The sequence below is a fragment of the Lactuca virosa genome, chromosome 7, assembly GCF_052849685.1.
Source record: "Lactuca virosa cultivar CGN04683 chromosome 7, Lactuca_virosa_CGN04683_v6, whole genome shotgun sequence".
Classification (NCBI taxonomy): domain Eukaryota; kingdom Viridiplantae; phylum Streptophyta; class Magnoliopsida; order Asterales; family Asteraceae; genus Lactuca; species Lactuca virosa.
In genome coordinates this window covers 33912073-33931431 of record NC_136432.1, presented here as the reverse complement: position 1 = coordinate 33931431, position 19359 = coordinate 33912073, and the positions used below count along the sequence as shown (strand labels likewise).

At 40.3% G+C, this 19359-nt stretch overlaps 1 protein-coding gene across 1 annotated transcript; it reads right to left on the bottom strand.

Moving 5' to 3' along the window:
• Positions 1–18081: 18081 nt before the first annotated feature.
• On the bottom strand, positions 18082–19144 carry LOC145125661 (antimicrobial ginkbilobin-2-like protein). Its single transcript, XM_079061086.1, has 2 exons — positions 18361–19144; positions 18082–18275 (listed from the first exon to the last, which is right to left on the bottom strand). The coding sequence occupies exons 1-2, from the start codon at positions 19112–19114 to the stop codon at positions 18196–18198; spliced, it is 834 nt and encodes a 277-aa protein (XP_078917212.1). The 5' UTR covers positions 19115–19144; the 3' UTR covers positions 18082–18195.
• Between the last annotated feature and the right edge of the window lie 215 nt (positions 19145–19359).

The window sequence follows — 19359 nt, the reverse complement described above, 5'->3', positions numbered from 1 at the left end:
CAGTCTTCGATAATTTCCTTTCTTTGTTGGATTTTGAAGATCCTTCGTACTTCCTTTTCTCGCCAACTTCAGCTCTCTCCAGACCCTTTTCCCTAATGTGAGTCTCAACATTCATGGCTGCCCAGATGGCGGCTTTCAAAGTGGTTGCTTGCTTGACCATTGGACCAAAGTCCGCTGGTTATTCAAGGGCAAACTTGTTGACCTTGGAGAGCTCAGTTGGAACTAGGTAAGGAACAAGCTTCATCTTCTCCGTAAAACTTGCAACATACTCAGTGACACTCATCCTTCCCTTCTTCAGATTTTGAAACTCATTGTTGATCTCTAGAAGATCCTGCTCAGAGCAGTACTGCATTTTCAGTTGCACCACAAAATCTTCCTAAGACATCTTGCTTGCTTCTCTTTTGGGCATCGTATTAGCTAGTAGTTTCCACCAGCTCAGTACTCCAGACTTTAACAGAGGAACCGCGAGAGCGGTCTTCTGTCTGTTGCTACACTCGCAACTCTCAAACATTGTCTCCATCTCAGAGATCCAGTCCATAACTTCCACCGGTGTTGGGCTTCCAGAAAGACTCGGGGGTTTGGATGCCATGAAATCCTTGTACTTGCATCCACGTCCGTCATTTCCTCCATCTTGATTGTTTCTCCTAATCACCGGCGGATCAGCTTGACCAACGGTCCTGCTGTAGTTCCCTTCCTCAGATTGCTCAGGAATCAGCTCAGGTTGCTCAATGGGAATGGTAGGTTCATCCCTATTTTCATGCAACATCCTCCTCATTTCTTCCCTTTGTTCAGCTAACATAGCCCGAATCATGGCTTGTACTCCAGCCATAGTGATTGGTTCAGGAGCGGCTACCACAACAGGTATTTGCTCAATCACCGGTGGTTGAGGTGGTTGATTTCTATTTCCATTCGCGTTTCCACTTCGGGTTCTTGCCATTTCGTTCTATACACCAAATCAGACGTTCGGTGCGAAACGACGAGAATTAAGATAGGAAAGATTGTATTTACGATCGACGTGTAAATCTCCCTATTACTCCGAAAAGTTACATGCCAGTTCTAATACCATAATTAAACGTTTAGAAGTCTGAACACATAAAGTTTCCAGATCCGGTCGGCCACAGACCATACATCCGATCATATAATGCATATCACAAATCATTTAGCACATAAAAGCATGTTAGGCATTTTCCCTAAATTAGCTAGTGCTTGTGTCTATTCAGGTGTATTACCTAAATTTTATTAGACACACTCCTCACGATCATCGCTTAGCATTCTAAGTTTAAGTCTAGAAATAAATCCATATTCCTAGTTCGCTTAAACTAATGCTCTGATACCAACTGTGACATCCCCATTTTCACGGCCAGAAAAGACCGATTTTGTTTATGCTTTATAAAAATCAGAGTACCTTTTTAATAAAAATGTTGCGGAATTTGTTCCCAGAAAAACATGATAAATACGTTATCAAAGCATTTCCGAAGAAATGTATTTTATTCATTTTAAAACATTGGGATGTCATCGTCAATACAGAAACATAAGCATAAACAGAACTTACATTCATTATCACTAGTGATCTACATCTCTTTTAAATGTAACATCCCAAATTTCGAGTCCAAAAATTTCATTTTAATTAACGGTTTATAAAACATTCATAAGAAAACTGCGTAACAATATATCATTTTGTGAATCAATGTATCATGTCTGAAAACCCAAAACATATAATAGCAACATGTCAGAGTACAATCCCAGAATATCTCAAGTGCGGAAAATCAATGCGTGTGTGTATGATGTGCCGCTACCGCGCCAGCTCTTTCCCCTTCGCTGAAGAGGTACCTGAAACCAAAACTGTAAACTGTAAGCACGAAGCTTAGTGAGTTCCCCCATCGCACCACACATATACAATACATACTGTCAGGCAGTTCTGGGGTGCCTGAATACCCAGGTCAAGCCATTCTGGGGTGCTTGACGTACCCAGGTCAAGCCATTCTGGGGTGATTGACTTACCCGTCGGTCTGTTTCACCCGACTACTGGGGACTATTTCACCCCCTACCACTACCACATAACACACATATACTGCCAGCAATTCTGGGGTGCCTGACTACCCAGGTCAAGCCATTCTGGGGTGCTTGACTTACCCGTCGGTCCTTACGACCGACATCGGAGGACTATTTCACCTCCTATTACTACCACATAATATCATAGCATGAACATACTGTCAGGCAATTCTGGGGTGCGAGACCTACCCTTCGGTCCTAACGACCGATCTTGGGGACTATTCTCCCTCTACTAACACTATCACATATAACATATAACATATCATGCTAGCACATAAACATATCAGGTAGTAGCAACCCTTGATGAATGTCACAAAGACAATCATCTAACATACAACTCCTACTGGTGGGCCGACATTGTGGCCGTAGACCCACCGCTACTGAAAGGTAACTCACCTCGAACGAGTAGCTGCTGATAATCTGTGCGGGAAATCTCTGTCTGCTGCTGCTCCGGAAATCCTCCGGCTATAATCCCCACAAAACACTTAATCAGAGTCTGAAATCTATTCTTAGGGTAAAATGACCATTTTACCCCTGGCCAAGTCCAAGTCAAGGTCAAAGTCAACTTCCAGTTGACCCGACTCGCCGAGTTGGGCCGCCAACTCGTCGAGTCCCTATCTCTTCAACTGTCCTCATCCACGACTCTACTCGTCGAGTTTAGCAACGACTCGACGAGTTCCACTTCGATATTAACATCGAATGAACCTTCATCTGACTCACCGAGTTGTATGAACAACTCGTCGAGTTCACCTTCATCTGATGAACAAGTTCTGACCTTGACTCGCCGAGTTGTATGAACAACTCGTCGAGTTCATCTTCAACCATAAGGAGATTGCCTTGGACTCGCCGAGTCTGTTCTAGCACTCGTTGAGTCCCATGAACTCCAGGTCTAAGGCTAAGTCCAATACATTGGGTCACTCCTTCGGACCTTCTACAACCTTTCTAACACCTAACTGAGTTCTTTTGACCCTCAACAGACATGGGACTTTATGCCTTGGAGTCGTCGAGTCCCAAGAACGGACTCGCCGAGTCGATAACGTCCACACCCTAAATCCTCGATTTCTGATGTACAACCTTTGACGAAAAGATAGATCCAAGCCCCTAAGCTCGATCTAGCACGTAAAGTTTCGAAGTTTACGTGCATGCATGGGACTTTTGAGCCTAAAAGGCTCTAAAATGGCTCTTATGTTGCATGGGGCCTTCCTTGAGTGCAAAAGCAACCCAAATCTGCCTTGTGACCCCTCCCAAGACTTAGATCCAAAGTCTTGACCCCCAACCATGTTTGCAATCATGGTTGGCTACCTCATATGGCTTAAAAAGCCCTAAATCTTCCCCAAAAAGGGATCTAACAAACAAGCAAGCAAGGTACAAACTTTATACCTTTCAAAGACTGCAAATGATAAACCAAACTCGAATCCTTCAGTCTCCTCTTGATCCTTCTATGCTCTTCCTGCTTCCTTGAGGTCAAAACCCACAAAAATCACTCAAAAGCCTTAGATCTTGCACCAAAACACTTAGGGTTTGCTATGGAGGGTTTCTGGGAGCATAAAGGGGCGATGGAGGCTGTATAAGGTTGTTTAAATAGGGTGCAAACCCTTAGATTAGGGTTTTGTCCAGTCAGAGCCTACTCGTCGAGTCCGGGACCCGACTCGACGAGTCCATCACTTAAATCCCGCATCTCATCCAGCTTCTACTCGGTGAGTTGGGCCTTCAACTCGCCGAGTCCCAGGCCAAAAATGCAAAATTACTTAAATAAAATACATTAAATCTCTCAGTGTAATGTAACTTCATATCGACACCTGTGATAGAAATAAGCTGGAGTGGGTCAGGTTGGGAAACCTGGTGAGTACATAGGGTTTTCAACCCACAATAATATAATTATTATGTTTAAACATCAAACAATCAACCCAATTACCCATCCCCATTATCTTCTTTACTCTTAAGGATCTACCCTAAGAATCAACTATTCCTCGTTCGTTCATTCCTAAGGATCATCCTAAGGAATCGGCACGAAGTCCATCGTCACCGGGGTTTAGGCACTAAGTCTGCATAGTCACTAGGATTTATACAACAGGCACTAAGTCCACATAGTCGCCAGGGTTTAGGCACTAAGTCTGCATAGTCGCCAGGGTTTAGGCACTAAGTCTGCATAGTCGCCAGGGTTTATACAACATGCACTAAGTCCGCATAGTCGCCAGGGTTTAGGCACTAAGTCTGCATAGTCGCAGGGTTTATACAACAGACACTAAGTCCGCATAGTCTCCAGGGTTTTGGCACCAAGTCTGCATGATCGCCAAGGTTTAGGCACCAAGTCTGCATGATCGCCAGGGTTTAGAGTACACCGGGTGAACACATCGTTCACAACACCTACAGGTTGCGAGCCTGCTAGTGTTCCACTGGACTGTCTAGAATAGTCCGTGGTTGTCATCCATACTCTGCTAGATGACGGGGACATCATTTGGGAAAAAGGCTTCTCACATTGTCCACCTCTCACCCTTACCTCTTGGTCTATATCACCTCTCAACTCATCGTCCAACTCATATTTCATCTACCCATGTTTTACCCAACATATTATGTAGATATAAATACATATACAGTTTAAATCATATAAAACTTGTATGAAATCGTTCATCCAGCATAGATAGCAAGTATACAGATAATATGCACACATAGCACATAATTTATATAAAATACTTCATATTTATGTGTAAGATGAAAGTAACTATGCACTCACATGTAAAGGTGGTGACTCGGAACTCGGACATCACTTCGTTATCTCAAAACAATTTTCCCTTGACAAAACCTAGTATCAATACCACTAGGGTTTAGTCTAACGTTAACCGTGACTAATTAATAGTCTAGCTATTATTATTATTATATAAACATTAAACAACACTCTATATAACTCATAATAATAGCCCAAATAATTATTTTAAGGACCTAATAACATTACTATAATTATTTAAAAGCTATATTAAAAATTTCATAGGCGTAGCTCACTTACAACAGATTTTAAAGAAAACCAGGCTTCACTTGGAGCAGCGTTTCTGAACCGAAAGACCCTTTTTCTCGGGACTCCTGGAGCCTCGGGGCTTCCTTCGGGTGCTAAGGGGGTTCCCTAGGGTTTAGGGGGCTTAAGATAGGCTAGAGAGAGAAAGAAACTAGAGAGAGAAGGAGAATTGGTGTGAAAAACTCGGAACTCTCGTCCCCCATTTATAGCCTGCGAGGCCTCGGATTACGCTGGGCGTAGTGCTCGGATAAGGATGCCAGCTCGCATCCAGCTGTCTCGCACGTGCCAGTCTCGGAAGTGGATAAGAGCCGAAGTACGCTGGGTGTATTTGGCCTCGGACGCGGGGCGTAGCGAGGGGTGGCATGTCACTCATCCGAAGCGAGACCGTGGGGAGCAAGGGAAGGCTGGGATCGTGCCACGTCATCGTATCTTGCATCAGATTTCACAAATTGCACACTCGACTTTAAAAATTCGTAACTTTCACATACGAGCTCCGTTTTCGACGTTCTTTATATCCACGCGTAGGTGGGAACGTACTCTACAACTTTTGTTTAGATTCCGTCGGCTAATTTTGACTCCATTTTAAAAGTTATATTTTTAACAGGACGGGACACGTTTGGTCCGTTAAAAATTCATAACTTCTTCATCCGACGTCCGTTTTCGTCTGTCTTTTTATCGATACGCTACTATTAACGAGATATTCGATTCTCGTTTAGGTTGTATCGGCTAAAAACCGCTCGTTCTAATATTCGAACTTCGGGCTGTACACTGCTAAGCCGAAACTTCGAAAAATCACAACTTCCTCATACGAAGTCAGATTTGGGCGTTCTTTTTATGGACGCTCTCGGTTTAACGCATTCTACAACTTTCGTTTAGGTCATTAAGGCTAAAAGTTGCTCTATCGTAAATTCACTATTTACGCTTCCCGGTGCCGTGCTGGTTTCTGTCGCGAAACTTCGACGGGTCATAACTTCTTCGTTATAACTCGGATTTCGGCGTTCTTTATATGTACGGAACCCTTGAGACATATTCTACAACTTGGTTATGATTATTTATTCTAAATAATCTTTTGTCGAAAAGTCGTTTTCGACCCATATTATCTCTAGATTGACTAGCCCGGATCTACGGGCGTTACATGTGGTACTTTCGGTGTTGGTGCATTGTTGGAAGTCTGGAGACTCACAAACCAGCTAATTTGGATAAAGTGAGCAGTTAAGGGTTGTTGGGAGTATTAGTCGTGCATCAGAAAGTCTCTTGCCGAGTGTTTGCATTATAAATCCCGTTTGTTCGTGAGTTGTTATTAGGGGTTTGGTTACCAAGGTTGGGTATAGGTTATGGAGTCTCGAGTCATAAAGTTCATTGTGAATGCCTCAAGTAATTTGCTAGGTGGGGGTATGTTGGATAAGGTGTCTAAGTCCATAACTTATTTGGTATATACTTGACCCGACCCGACATGGTCCATTTGGGTTGCACTTCACCCGAACTATTTATATGGATAACATTATGAGAAGAGTATATTTGCGGCCTACTAATATATTATAAGTTATAATATATTAATATCAAATTGTATTATTTAATTAGTATTGATCTTAAATTAGTTATGAATTAATTTAGTGATCATAAGGTGACTAATTAAATAATGGGCTATTGTACTTATATAGTGTGGGCTAACACTCATAAGGAAATGGGCTAAGCTTGAATGGGAGTCCATGGATGATCCATGGAGCTTTTAACCCATGGATCCTTGGAATAGGAAAAGACATGGGTTATTAGGGTTTGCATGGTTCATAACCCTAATCATCTACACTATATAAAGAGGCTTATGGTGCTTGAAAAGACACTATGTGTGCGTGCATAAGGTGTGGCCGATTTCTAGAGTATTAGAGTGCTCTCTCATAAGTTTTCCAAGTTTGTGGTGATTTGTGATTTCCATTTGAGGCATTCACATTATTGGTGCTTGGCTCTCAAACTCCCAAGGAATCAACTCACTAACAAAGGTATGTAATTCTTCTAGTATCTTTTGTGTTTAAAAGTACCCCATGTATGTTAGATAGGTTATGAACCTTGGAAAATTATTTTGCATGTATTTTAGAAAAACATAGATCCAAGGTTTCTAGGGTTGCATGAACACCTTAGGAGTGTTAGTTTGCTCAAAACCCAAGAGTGGTATCAGAGCCTAGGCTTGTTTGTTTGATACTTGTTGAAAAACTCAAGTTTTCTGCATTCTGCAGCCTGAACTCGCCGAGTCCATGAGTAAATTCATCCTACTCGTCGAGTAGGTTCGTGCACTCGACGAGTAGAAGCCTCAGAATGCAGATTTTCGAGTTTTGCTGCTGGAAATGGACTAGAAACATTACCCTAAACTGTTTTGGTGTTATAAAACCTGTTTTAGATGGTGTAATGTTTATGCTAATCCATTTACAATGGCTTATATCAAAATTGCATGATGATATGTGTTCATATGTTCTTGGAATTTTTGATATGATGTTCATGTTCTTATGAATTATTGTTAGATCATAGGAATTATTTGCTAAATTGTTTATTGATAATTCTTGATCATTTATGTGTTTTAATGGAGTCCATAATTTGTCCTCAAGTTATGGATTTCTAAAGGTCACTTTCATTTATGCACACTTAAAACACATAAGTTACATGAAAATGAAGAGTCTTCATTTTATGAACCTTTAATTCATAAGTTATGAAATGAAAAGTTTTGAATAGTTTCAAAACTTGTCCTCAAGTTTTGGAATTTGTAAAGTTACACACACTTTAATATACTTTAATTCCAAACCCTTAGAGTTTTAAAAGTTAAAATTCAACCCTTATACTATTTATAACATTAATGGTTAATTATTATATATATGTATAAGATTATGTCGTTTTATCGTTAGTAGGCCTCATTCACGAAGCCGGTCTATAAGGGGAGTATAAGGTTGTTGCCTATAAAATGACAACTTAATGGGTGTCCATTCTCACCGACCGCTTCCTTGATCGGTGGAGGGTCGTTAGCCGAACGGGTAGGACAATGACTTTAAATTCTCATTAAAAGTAGAATGAATATTATAAAGTAACTAAACCTTTAATAAATTCCCAATCTTAGTTACTTTGGGAAAATGTGAATATGGTGCTAACCCATGAAATTCACACTTTGTACCTTACCAAGTCGTTGGTGGAGCGTGTGTGGTTAACCGACACACTAACTTGGACTAGTAATGATCACGAAGGGTGACTTAATGTTTATCATAGATCGGTGGAGCGTGTGTGGTTAACCGACACATTGATTAGGTGATAATATTAAGGGTACCAAGTGAATTTGCATGGTTATTCACACCTTGTTTTGTGATCCTCGGCATCCCAGTCACAAAACTTGAAGGGCACAATCGAGATTGAAACATACCATTGAAAAGTTCAATGAATCTCAAAAGAATCTAGGAATTTCAAAACCAATTAAACCTAATAATTCATTTCGTTTTCATGGTGGAAATTGGTGAATCGTCATTCACCTACCTTCAAATATGTTATAGCTTAGATTACGGCATCCCTCTTCTAAGTTATAATATATTGTGTTGGATCCTAGCCTTAATATTACATTTGGGTGTATTATTAAGGATTCGATATATCTAATCTAAACTTGTTTTCTTCTTTTCAGATGTCTTCCAACAACAATGCTTCGGGCTCTAACCCTACTGGCTCCTTTTCCCTCATGAACCTTTGTGGGAGGGTCATCTTTGATGGTTCCAACTTCATGGATTGGATCCGGAACATCAGGATGGTCACTCGTTACGAGGACAAGGAATATGTCCTCGATAAGAAGCTAAAGGAGCTTGATGAGTCCACTGCTACTCCTGAGGAGGTCGCTGAGTATCAGGCACATGAAAGAGATGCCACCAAGGTGGCATGCATCATGATGGCCACCATGACAGCTGAACTCCAAAAGTCCTATGAGGACTATTACCCTTTTGAGATGCATCAGGATCTGATGGAAAGGTACCATCAGAGTGCTCGTCAAGAGCGGTATGAAATAATCTCCTCCATGATCACTACCCGTATGAAGGATAGCGAACCAATCATGAGCCACATGCAGAAAATGCAAAGGTATGTGGACCGTCTAATGAAACTGAATGTGAACTTCCCTGAGGAGTTGGCAATTGATATCATTTTGCACTCCTTGCCCTCGTGTTATGATCAATTTCGTATGACATACCACATGAACAAGGAGGAAGTCACACTCAGTAAGCTTCAAGGACTTCTGAAGACTGCCGAAAGTGGTCTTAAGAGTAAGTCGGTTACTACTCCTACTCCTACTACTACCCCTGTTTTGGATATCGGGCAAGGCAAAGGGAAGAAGAGGAAGCACCCTTCAAAGGGTACCAAGGGAAAGTCCCATGAAGGCTCCTCATCTAGAACCAAAGGTGGTTCTATCACTCCTTCTGCCATCCCTAAGGATGCTGAATGCTTCTACTGTCAAAATAAGGGGCACTGGAAGCGAAACTGCCTAAAGTACTTGCAGGATGTCAAGGATGGGAAAGTGAAACCATCCCATGCAGGTATTTACACTATATTGTCTAATAACTCACCATATTCTAATTCTTGGGTTCTTGATACAGGTTGTGGTATTCACATCTGTTGTGACTTGCAGGGCCTAAGAATAAGTGAGGATGTGGAGCACGGAAAGATAAACTTAATCATGGGGAACAAGAAGGTTACACCTGTTGCCAAGATTGGAGTTTATACTTTATTGCTAGATAGTGGGTTAAAGTTAGATTTGAATAAATGTGTGTACTCGTCTGAAATGGCGAGGAATATTATTTCCTTTCATGCTTTGTACAAACAAGGTTTTACCTTTTCTTTTGATAATGAAGTTGGTAGTATTAATGCTTTCTTTAATAATGTTCTTTATTTTAAAGCAGTACCTTGTGATGGTGTGTATGAAGCTGTATCGGTTGTAGATAATTTAGGAAATAATGTATTATGTATTGATTCTTCTACTAGCTTGGATAAAGCATCTTTGTGGCATTGTCGTCTTGGACATGTAAGCAAGAAACGCATAGGCCAACTCCAAAAGGATGGAGTCTTGGAGTCGTTCGACCTCAAGTCGGATGATAGTTGTGAGTCTTGTCTACTTGGAAAAATGACAAAATCACCCTTCACTGGTACTTGTGCAAGGGGTGAGGGTTTGTTGGACCTTATACATACTGATGTATGTGGACCATTCAAAACCGCCACAAGGGATGCCAATCGCTATTATGTAACTTTTATTGATGATTTTAGTAGATATGGTTATGTCTACTTAATCAAACATAAGTCAGAAACTTTTGAAAGGTTTAAAGAGTTTAAACAGGAAGTAGAAAATCAATTGGGCAGGAACATTAAGATGCTTCGATCCGATCGAGGTGGTGAGTATCTTAGTACTGAGTTCCTCGACTATCTTAAGGAGTGTGGGATTGTCTCACAATTGACACCTCCCAGGACACCACAGCTGAATGGTGTAGATGAGAGGCGTAATCGAACTTTGTTGGACATGGTTCGCTCTATGATGAGTCGAGCTTCGCTACCAATCTCTTTTTGGGGGTATGCCTTAGAGACTGCCGCCCACATCCTTAATCTAGTCCCTACAAAGAAGGTTGCCAAAACACCACATGAAATGTGGACTGGGAAAGTTCCCAATTTGGACCATATCAAGATTTGGGGTTGCGAGGCTTTCGTGAGGCGCGAGACTCATGACAAGCTCGAACCTCGAAGTGAAAGGTGTATTTTCATCGGCTACCCACAAAAATCCTTTGGTTACCTCTTCTACAGACCCAGTGAGAATGTGGTCTTTGTGGCTAGGAGAGGGGTCTTTAGAGAGAGAGAATTTATAAACCAAGGAGACAGTGGGAGGCAAATTGACCTTGAAGAAATTCAAGACTCAATTGGTGAAGGAACCTCAGACACTAGCAATCAACTTGAGGAGGAAATTCCTGTTGATCCAGCTGACGAGTCTATACTTCCAAGGCGTTCCACAAGGGTTAGGAACACACCTGAGTTTTATTATGGATTTCATATTACTACGGAAGGTGATACATTTATCAGTGACAGTACACTGGTAAATCTGGATGAACCTAACAGTGTTAAGGAAGCCATGGCAGGCCCAGAGTCTGCTAAATGGAAGGAGGCTATGGACAGCGAGATACAGTCCATGTATGACAATCAAGTTTGGAACTTGGTTGACAATGTACCAGGCCGTAAGACATTCGGGTGCAAATGGATCTTCAAGAAGAAGACCGACATGGATGGGAAGGTGCACACTTATAAGGCTCGACTGGTTGCGAAGAGTTTTACTCAGACTCAGGGTATTGATTATGATGAAACCTTTTCACCAGTAGCAAAGATTAAGTCTATTAGGGTTATGCTAGCCATTGCTGCATTTCATGATTATGAAATATGGCAAATGGATGTCAAAACCGCTTTCCTTAACGGAAAGTTGGCTGAGGATGTTTACATGAATCAGCCAGAGGGTTTTGTCAGTGCAGAGTACCCCAATAGAGTGTGCAAGCTTGAGAAATCCATTTATGGATTGAAACAAGCATCTCGAAGTTGGAATCTTTGTTTCGATGAGAAGGTCAAAGAGTTTGGTTTCTCAAGAAGTGAAGATGAGTCCTGCGTATATGTCAGAGCTAGTGGGAGTATAGTTAGCTTTTTGGTACTGTATGTGGATGACATACTACTCATAGGAAATGACATCCCAACCTTGCAGGAGGTTAAGTCCTGGCTTGGGAAGTGCTTTGCTATGAAGGACCTTGGAGAAGCTGCCTATATCCTAGGGATAAGGATATTAAGAGAAAGGAGTAAAAGACTAATTGGACTTAGTCAGAGTATCTACTTGGATAAGGTGTTGAAAAGGTTCAACATGTAGAATTCCAAGAAAGGAGAATTACCGATCCAAAGCAATGCCAAATTGAGCAAGGCTCAGAGCCCGAGTACAGAAGATGAGATAGCTGAGATGAGTCGATTACCTTATGCTTCCGCTGTTGGCTCGATCATGTATGCTATGACTTGTACCCGTCCTGATGTGGCCTTCGCTTTGAGCATGGTCAGCAGATATCAGGGGAACCCTGGCAAGGCTCATTGGACTGCGGTAAAGAATATTCTCAAGTACCTGCGGAGGACTAAGGATTGGATCCTTACCCTTGGTGGGATGATGACTTGAGAGTAGTAGGGTATAGTGATGCTAGCTTTCAGACTGATAGGGATGACTTCCGCTCTCAGTTGGGCTGGGTCTTTACCTTAAATGGAGGGGCAATCACTTGGAAGAGTTCCAAACAGGAGACTGTAGCTGAATCGACTTGTGAATCAGAGTACATAGCAGCGAGTGAAGCGGCAAAGGAGGCGATATGGCTGAGGAACTTCATCGGAGACCTTGGAGTTGTACCAGCTATTAAGGAGCCTATGGAGATTTTCTGTGACAGCAATAGTGCGGTTGCCTTAGCCAAGGAACCAAGAGATCATGGCAGATCCCGACACATTGACAGAAAATATCACTTCATAAGACACAAGATAGAAGAGGGACTCCTCGTGGCAAAGAAGGTATCGTCAGATGAGAACCCTGCGGATCCCCTTACGAAGGGACTGACGAGGGTGAAGCATTTGCAGCATGCGAGACGCATCGGGCTGAGGGACGATATTAGTTTTACAGATTAGATAGTTATTACTGAAACTTGTAAAATGTAATCGACGTTTGACGATGAATAAAAGTTGTGATTTATTTATGAGTAAGGTGTTGCTATCATTGTCAATTATTTACTATTGTTTCAGCTTTGCATGTTTTGACTTCCAGAATAATAAGTTTATTCAAACTCTCCACAGTCGGTCATATGTCGGAAGTAGGTATGAATCAAGACTGTCATGAATTGGGATTGTAGATGACTAAAGGTGTTTAGCCATATCAATGGTTGCTACAACATTCATGAGTACTCATAAGTTATGAGTATTGGAATAAACCCACGCTCACTTGTATCACTTCATGGAATTTATCTCGAGTGATCGTGAGACGGTAATATCATATAAGTCTTCAAACCTAGAGATATGAGTTGTTACATATGAGTTGGTTGTGCATTGATTGCACGTAAACGCATCAGTAACTTGATGTTATAAAACGTGCCTTTGTGTGCAATTCAATAAGTAGTAGAACAAGCATATGAGTCGAAGTTTATCTGTTCCTTCTAGAAATAGAAGCGATATCTGGGCCCCTCGATGATTTTGTTTTGACCTATGTACCGGGCCCGGTCAGAACTAAATTGATGTGTTCGATTAAGTTCTTTGTCAAACAAATTGGAAATCGAGAAACAAACTGCTGGACAATAAAGACATTGTTCCATGTATTTGTCCGACTGATATCATGAGAGCAAAGGATTATGTGATCACTTATCTAAAATGGCGCTTCATAGTTCAACAGAGTTTTCAAGAGCTATGATTGTCGGTTGGTTCCTGAAGCTATATAGGCAAATACAGTTATCAGACTTATCCAAGTGGGAGATTGTTGGATAAGGTGTCTAAGTCCATAACTTATTTGGTATATACTTGACCCGACCCGGCATGGTCCATTTGGGTTGCACTTCACCCGAACTATTTATATGGATAACATTATGAGAAGAGTATATTTGCGGCCTACTAATATATTATAAGTTATAATATATTAATATCAAATTGTATTATTTAATTAGTATTGATCTTAAATTAATTATGAATTAATTTAGTGATCATAAGGTGACTAATTAAATAATGGGCTATTGTACTTATATAGTGTGGGCTAACACTCATAAGGAAATGGGCTAAGCTTGAATGGGAGTCCATGGATGATCCATGGAGCTTTTAACCCATGGATCCTTGGAATAGGAAAAGACATGGGTTATTAGGGTTTGCATGGTTCATAACCCTAATCATCTACACTATATAAAGAGGCTTATGGTGCTTGAAAAGAAACTATGTGTGTGTGCATAAGGTGTGGCCGATTTCTAGAGTATTAGAGTGCTCTGTCATAAGTTTTCCAAGTTTGTGGTGATTTGTGATTTCCATTTGAGGAATTCGCATTATTGGTGCTTGGCTCTCAAACTCCCAAGGAATCAACTCACTAACAAAGGTATGTAATTCTTCTAGTATCTTTTGTGTTTAAAAGTACCCCATGTATGCTAGATAGGTTATGAACCTTGGAAAATTATTTTGCATGTATTTTAGACAAACATAGATCCAAGGTTTCTAGGGTTGCATGAACACCTTAGGAGTGTTAGTTTGCTCAAAACCCAACAGGGTACACCTGAGATGATAAGGGTTGGATGCAATGTTAAAATTCTTGGATTGATCATCTTTGCTCGTAAGAGTAGTGGTTGGTAATGGTGTGTCAAGGAGTCAAGGATTTATTTAAGGTTTTTGATACATCTTATAGATTTGGAATTGGTTGAAATTCGCAATCGATGTGTTTTGAGTACTTCATTCCACGTGTTTGGTGGTGTTCTTAGTCAAGGACAAGGGGTAGGTTCAACGAATGAATGAATATCAGTCCTGGAATATGGGTTCTAAAGTTTAGATCTGATGGGTTCCCGGTCTCGGGAAGCATATTGATATAGTTGATTTGATGATTGTAGTTTTGAGAATCCCCGACTCTGTGGTTCTCACTAGAAGTTCGGTCTTATAGTTAGGAAGTTTTGGAATATCCTAGCGTTGTACGTGCTTCTCTGCAGCGGTTATATAGATGAGACTCGCGTTGGGAGTCAGCTTGTTTTTGAGTGGAGGTTTCAACAACAATAAATAGTAAGGGGTTCTGTTTTCCGGTTGGTTCTTGTCGCGATGGTGCAGTTATGTGTAGGATTATCATGACGAAGATTGGCCGAGGTGGTTTAGAGCCGATCAAATATGCAGGTTTTCGGTAAAGGGTTCCATCGTTAAGTAGAAGCGAGAGCTGATTTTGAGGACGAAATCTAATTTAAGTGGGGGAGAATTGTAACATCCTGTTTCTTGCCATTTCTGAGCCATGGACCAAAAGTCGATTGTGTAAGGTTTTGGTCCTTAAGGAGGCAAAGTTTAGTCCTTGTGGAAGGAGGTAATGATAGTTAAGAGATTTTACCCTTGAATTGTGTTTTGGGCTGAAGGGTAAAAATGGAAAAGTCATAGGCCGATTTCTTGCATGAAATATGGATTTTTGCTCGAGAAGTTTTTAGTCCATGATATTTATATAATATTGTAGAGCTCTTCAACACCTTTATGTGGATATAAAGAACGTCGAAAATGGAGTTGGAATGAAGAAGTTACGACAGTTTGAAGTTAGGACGATTTTTGGGTTAGCCGCGTACGCAAGGCGTACGGGGAGTACGCTGGGTGTACTAGGGTATCCTTAGTATGCTGGGCGTACGTGATCAATGCCCAAACCCTATTTTCGTGGTTTGAGCCCTATTTAAGCTCCTTAACTTCCCCAAACCCACTCCATTGTTAGGCTCCACCTCTCCAACACCCTCTCTTGAAACCCTAACCCTAGTTTGAGCTTTGTGAGCAAAAAGAAGGTGTTTTTAAGTGCTTTGGAGTGTTCTTGGTGCACCTTGGAGAAGAAGGAACTCATTGAAGAAGCGTTGGTTGCATTGGAGCTTGTAGATCCAGATTTTGTTCACATTGTTCTTTCTTCTGGAGGTATAAAGTTTGAATCTTGATGATGAAATTGTTAGATCTAGCTAGTTTTGGGTGTTATGAGCTTTTGGTTACTTTAAGTGCATGAAGTTTAGATCTTGAAAGTTTGTGACCTTGTTATGGATAAAATTGGAAACTTTATCTATCTAAACATGATATTGATTCAGATCTAAAGGTTGGAGACTTGGACTTAATAGATTAAGTTGAAAAAGATGCACTTTTGGTCCCTTTGCGACTTAAAGACTAGATCTTGCTTATTAGGACCATTCTAATGGAAAAAGTTGGAAACTTTATCCATTATGGAGTTATTAGTAACCATAAAAATGTGATCTTGGTCCTTCTATCCCTTCCGTGCAAGAGTTGTGATGTATTAATGGATTAATACGTTAGAGTTTTAGCTTTTGGACCTTACCTAGCCATGGAAAGTCATAAAGGTGGAAACTTTATGACTTAAGACAATGTTTTGAGGGTAGATATGAGTTTGGGTGAAAAGTCCTTAAGGGATTAAGTGCTTAATGGAAAGGATGGAACCAACTCGAGTACGATGGGTGCACTAAACCATCTTGGGTACGCTAGGCGTTAGTTGAGTACGCAGGGTGTACTCAACCAACCTTGGACTTTGACTTTAGTTGACTCTGCTGACCATTGACTTTTTGAACATGTTTGACCTTGGGTCAAACTTGAGGATTTTGAGCTATTGATTAAGATGTTATCTAGTTATGGTGTTAGTGGATTCGCGGGAGCAAGCAGTATAGAAGGGAGCATATCGCAGTCTTTCAAGGTTCTTCGATTCAAGTGAGTTTTCCTCACTGTAATTGTGGGTCGAAGGCACCAATGCTGACCCACTAGGTTATGTATCCTGGTGTATACGATGTTGCTATGTTGTAGTAATTTGTTAGATCTGTATCCTGGTAATTGGGATGTTGCTATGCGGTAGTGATCTGTAGATCTGCCTGTTATCTGTTAACTGGTTATATGTTTATCTGTTGCATATGTCGATGTAGTGTGGTTGGGTTGAGAATGTACTGCTTTGTGCTGCCAGTCAACAAACCCGGTAATGTTTATATCGATATGTTGTTATGGTTTACTGGGTTGAGGCGGACCAGCTGGTACTGAAGGCCAAGATACCCATGGCAGTTCGGATAGATTGAAGGCCTGCCAGTCAGGTCGAAGGCCTGGAGAGCGGTCCAGATAGGCTGTAGGCTCGGTGCGGTAGTCCAATCATGCTGAAGGCTCTGAGAGCGGTCCAGATAGTCTGTAGGCCGGTGCGGCGGTCCAGTCATGCTGAAGGCTCTGTATGCATGCTGTTGTTTGTTATGTTATGTGGTGATACTTTGGGGGGGGGGGGGACTCACTAAGCTTCATGTTTACACTTGTTTGTTATGGTTTCAGTTACTTTAGATGATCGGGAAAAGTAAATGAGTGATCGTGCACATCTTCCTATTTTATGTCACTGGGTCTTGGAAAAACTCTGATTTTGAAATAATGTTTTTGAAACAATGACTCCTTTTGTAAACAATTTTGGTTAATGGTTGATTTTGAAAATTTTAAATTTCTTTGATTTTTGGAGTGTTACAACAACACAAGAATCGACAAGCTTGAACGACAACTATAATCGGCAATGACGGTTATTAACGCTTTTAAAAACTGTAAAATTAGGAGATCATAGAGTGATGCTTTGTTTGTGGTTTATTTTAAATTAGGTCACTTTTTATTTCTATGTAATAAATATTTTTTGTTTTATTTTATGGTATAAATCTTATTTGATTTTTTGTTATTTTTGTTTTTATATATTCATACAAAATAATTGAGAATTAATTTGTAAATTAATATCCATCCGTAGCTATGTAGCTTTGCAACAAAAATATTTCTACAAAATTTGCTACAACAGTTTGTTGATAACTTCCTATGACCGTTTCTACAAAATACTTCCATGGATTTTGCTAGGAAAATACGTTTATGGATTGTGCTACAGAAACGTGGCAACGGACTTTGTTATGGAATCATGACTACGTAATTTGCAATGAAATCTGCTATTGAATCTAGACCATAAATTTACCCTCTGCTATGGATTTCATTCTGTTGTCACATTTGCAACGGAACTACGGTATTCATATTTGCAACAAAATTTCAATTTCCGTTGGCACTACGGAATTCGTAACGGAATCTTTCTAGGCAATTTGTCTTTGCAACAAAATTTCATCCTTTTGCAACGGATTCATTCCATTGCAAATCGACTTTTTCTTGTAGTGCAAAAAAGAAAGAAAAAAAACAAACTCTAACCTTTTTGGTCCACATATATATGGATTTTAATAAACAGAAGTGCGAATTGCAATTTATTATCAAATACTTTTTGCTTAAACAACTTATACATTTTTATTATCACATATACCATTCATTTAGCAAATTAACAACCCTAAAAAGAACTATTTGCATTTCTATCCAAACCATAATTTTTATGCATAGTAGAATTGTAGAAGTCATGCAATCCAATGGAATAAAAGAAATGCTACAAAAGCCATGATCACATAATCTCCTGTGCACAACGTCTCTCCAACTCCTACATCACATTAATCAATTAATATTTGATAATTATTCTGTAATTAAGTTTTTATAAGTCAAAAATAAAAGTCAAATACTCGTACCCGAGCCGATTGGTGTCGGAGTCAACCCTGAATCGTCGTCAGAGAACTGAACATCATCATACCACAAACCACAACTCACTCCTAACATCTCCCACCCAGTTCGATTCATCACAAACCTTCGATAAGTCACTAAAAGCTCCTCCAAACAATTTTCACAATCCAACTTGCTCAAATCTCTACTACACTGACCCAACCCGTATCTCTTCCCATCATTCCCAACATCAATAACACCAGTATCAAACATCAATGGTCGATCAGAAACATTCCTTCCTAATGCTTCCATCATCGCATACCCTCTTGAAAACACTGAAGCTTCATCAAGTGTGTTTCCACCATAGCTGGATGATGAAGAGCTGTTCCAAAGTTCACCAAAGAAACTCTCGTTTGAGAACCTTAAACTGCACAAACTCGACCATATCACCAAGTCTTTGCTTTCGGGACAATCTCTTAAAGGTACGCTAATGGATTCGTTCAAACACTTGGAGCATGTGTTAGGAGAAACATCTGCTCGACACCATGCAAGACCATACACTTGATTTGAACCAGTTCCGATGGTGGTATTCAGGAATCCTCCTTGAAGAGGTGAGTCGTTGACTAGTGAATCTAAAAGGGTTTTAAGGTTTGCTTGGTAGATGCTATTACCAGTTGTGTTTCCAGTTTGTGAGCATTCTGAACCCAAATGGAGAATACCGTTTACATGAACAAACCCTGTCATGACAAACAACATTAATGTGCATAACATAAACTTCTCCATCTTTGAATTGATGCTTTAGTTATTCTTAGACTTTGGCCTATTAATAAGCTCGAATTTTGGATAATGAGTTGAATTAAATGGTAAACCATACGTGTTAAACTGAATTATGAAAGTCTAATTAACCAAGTTTTGGACATGGTCAAGTGACTAATAGTAAAACAGTTTAGTATTAAAATAAAGGAATTTAAATAAAGGCCCAGTTTATATTCATAACATAAGTCATAAAGGAATTTAAATATGATAAG

What these genes read in the sequence shown, in the direction of transcription:
- LOC145125661 (XM_079061086.1), bottom strand. Translation starts at nt 19,114, where the DNA reads ATGGAGAAGTTTATGTTATGCACATTAATGTTGTTTGTCATGACAGGG. An exon ending in TCCGACACCAATCGGCTCGG is followed by an intron (nt 18,276 to 18,360) that starts GTACGAGTATTT and finishes AATGTGATGTAG; the next exon opens with GAGTTGGAGAGACGTTGTGC.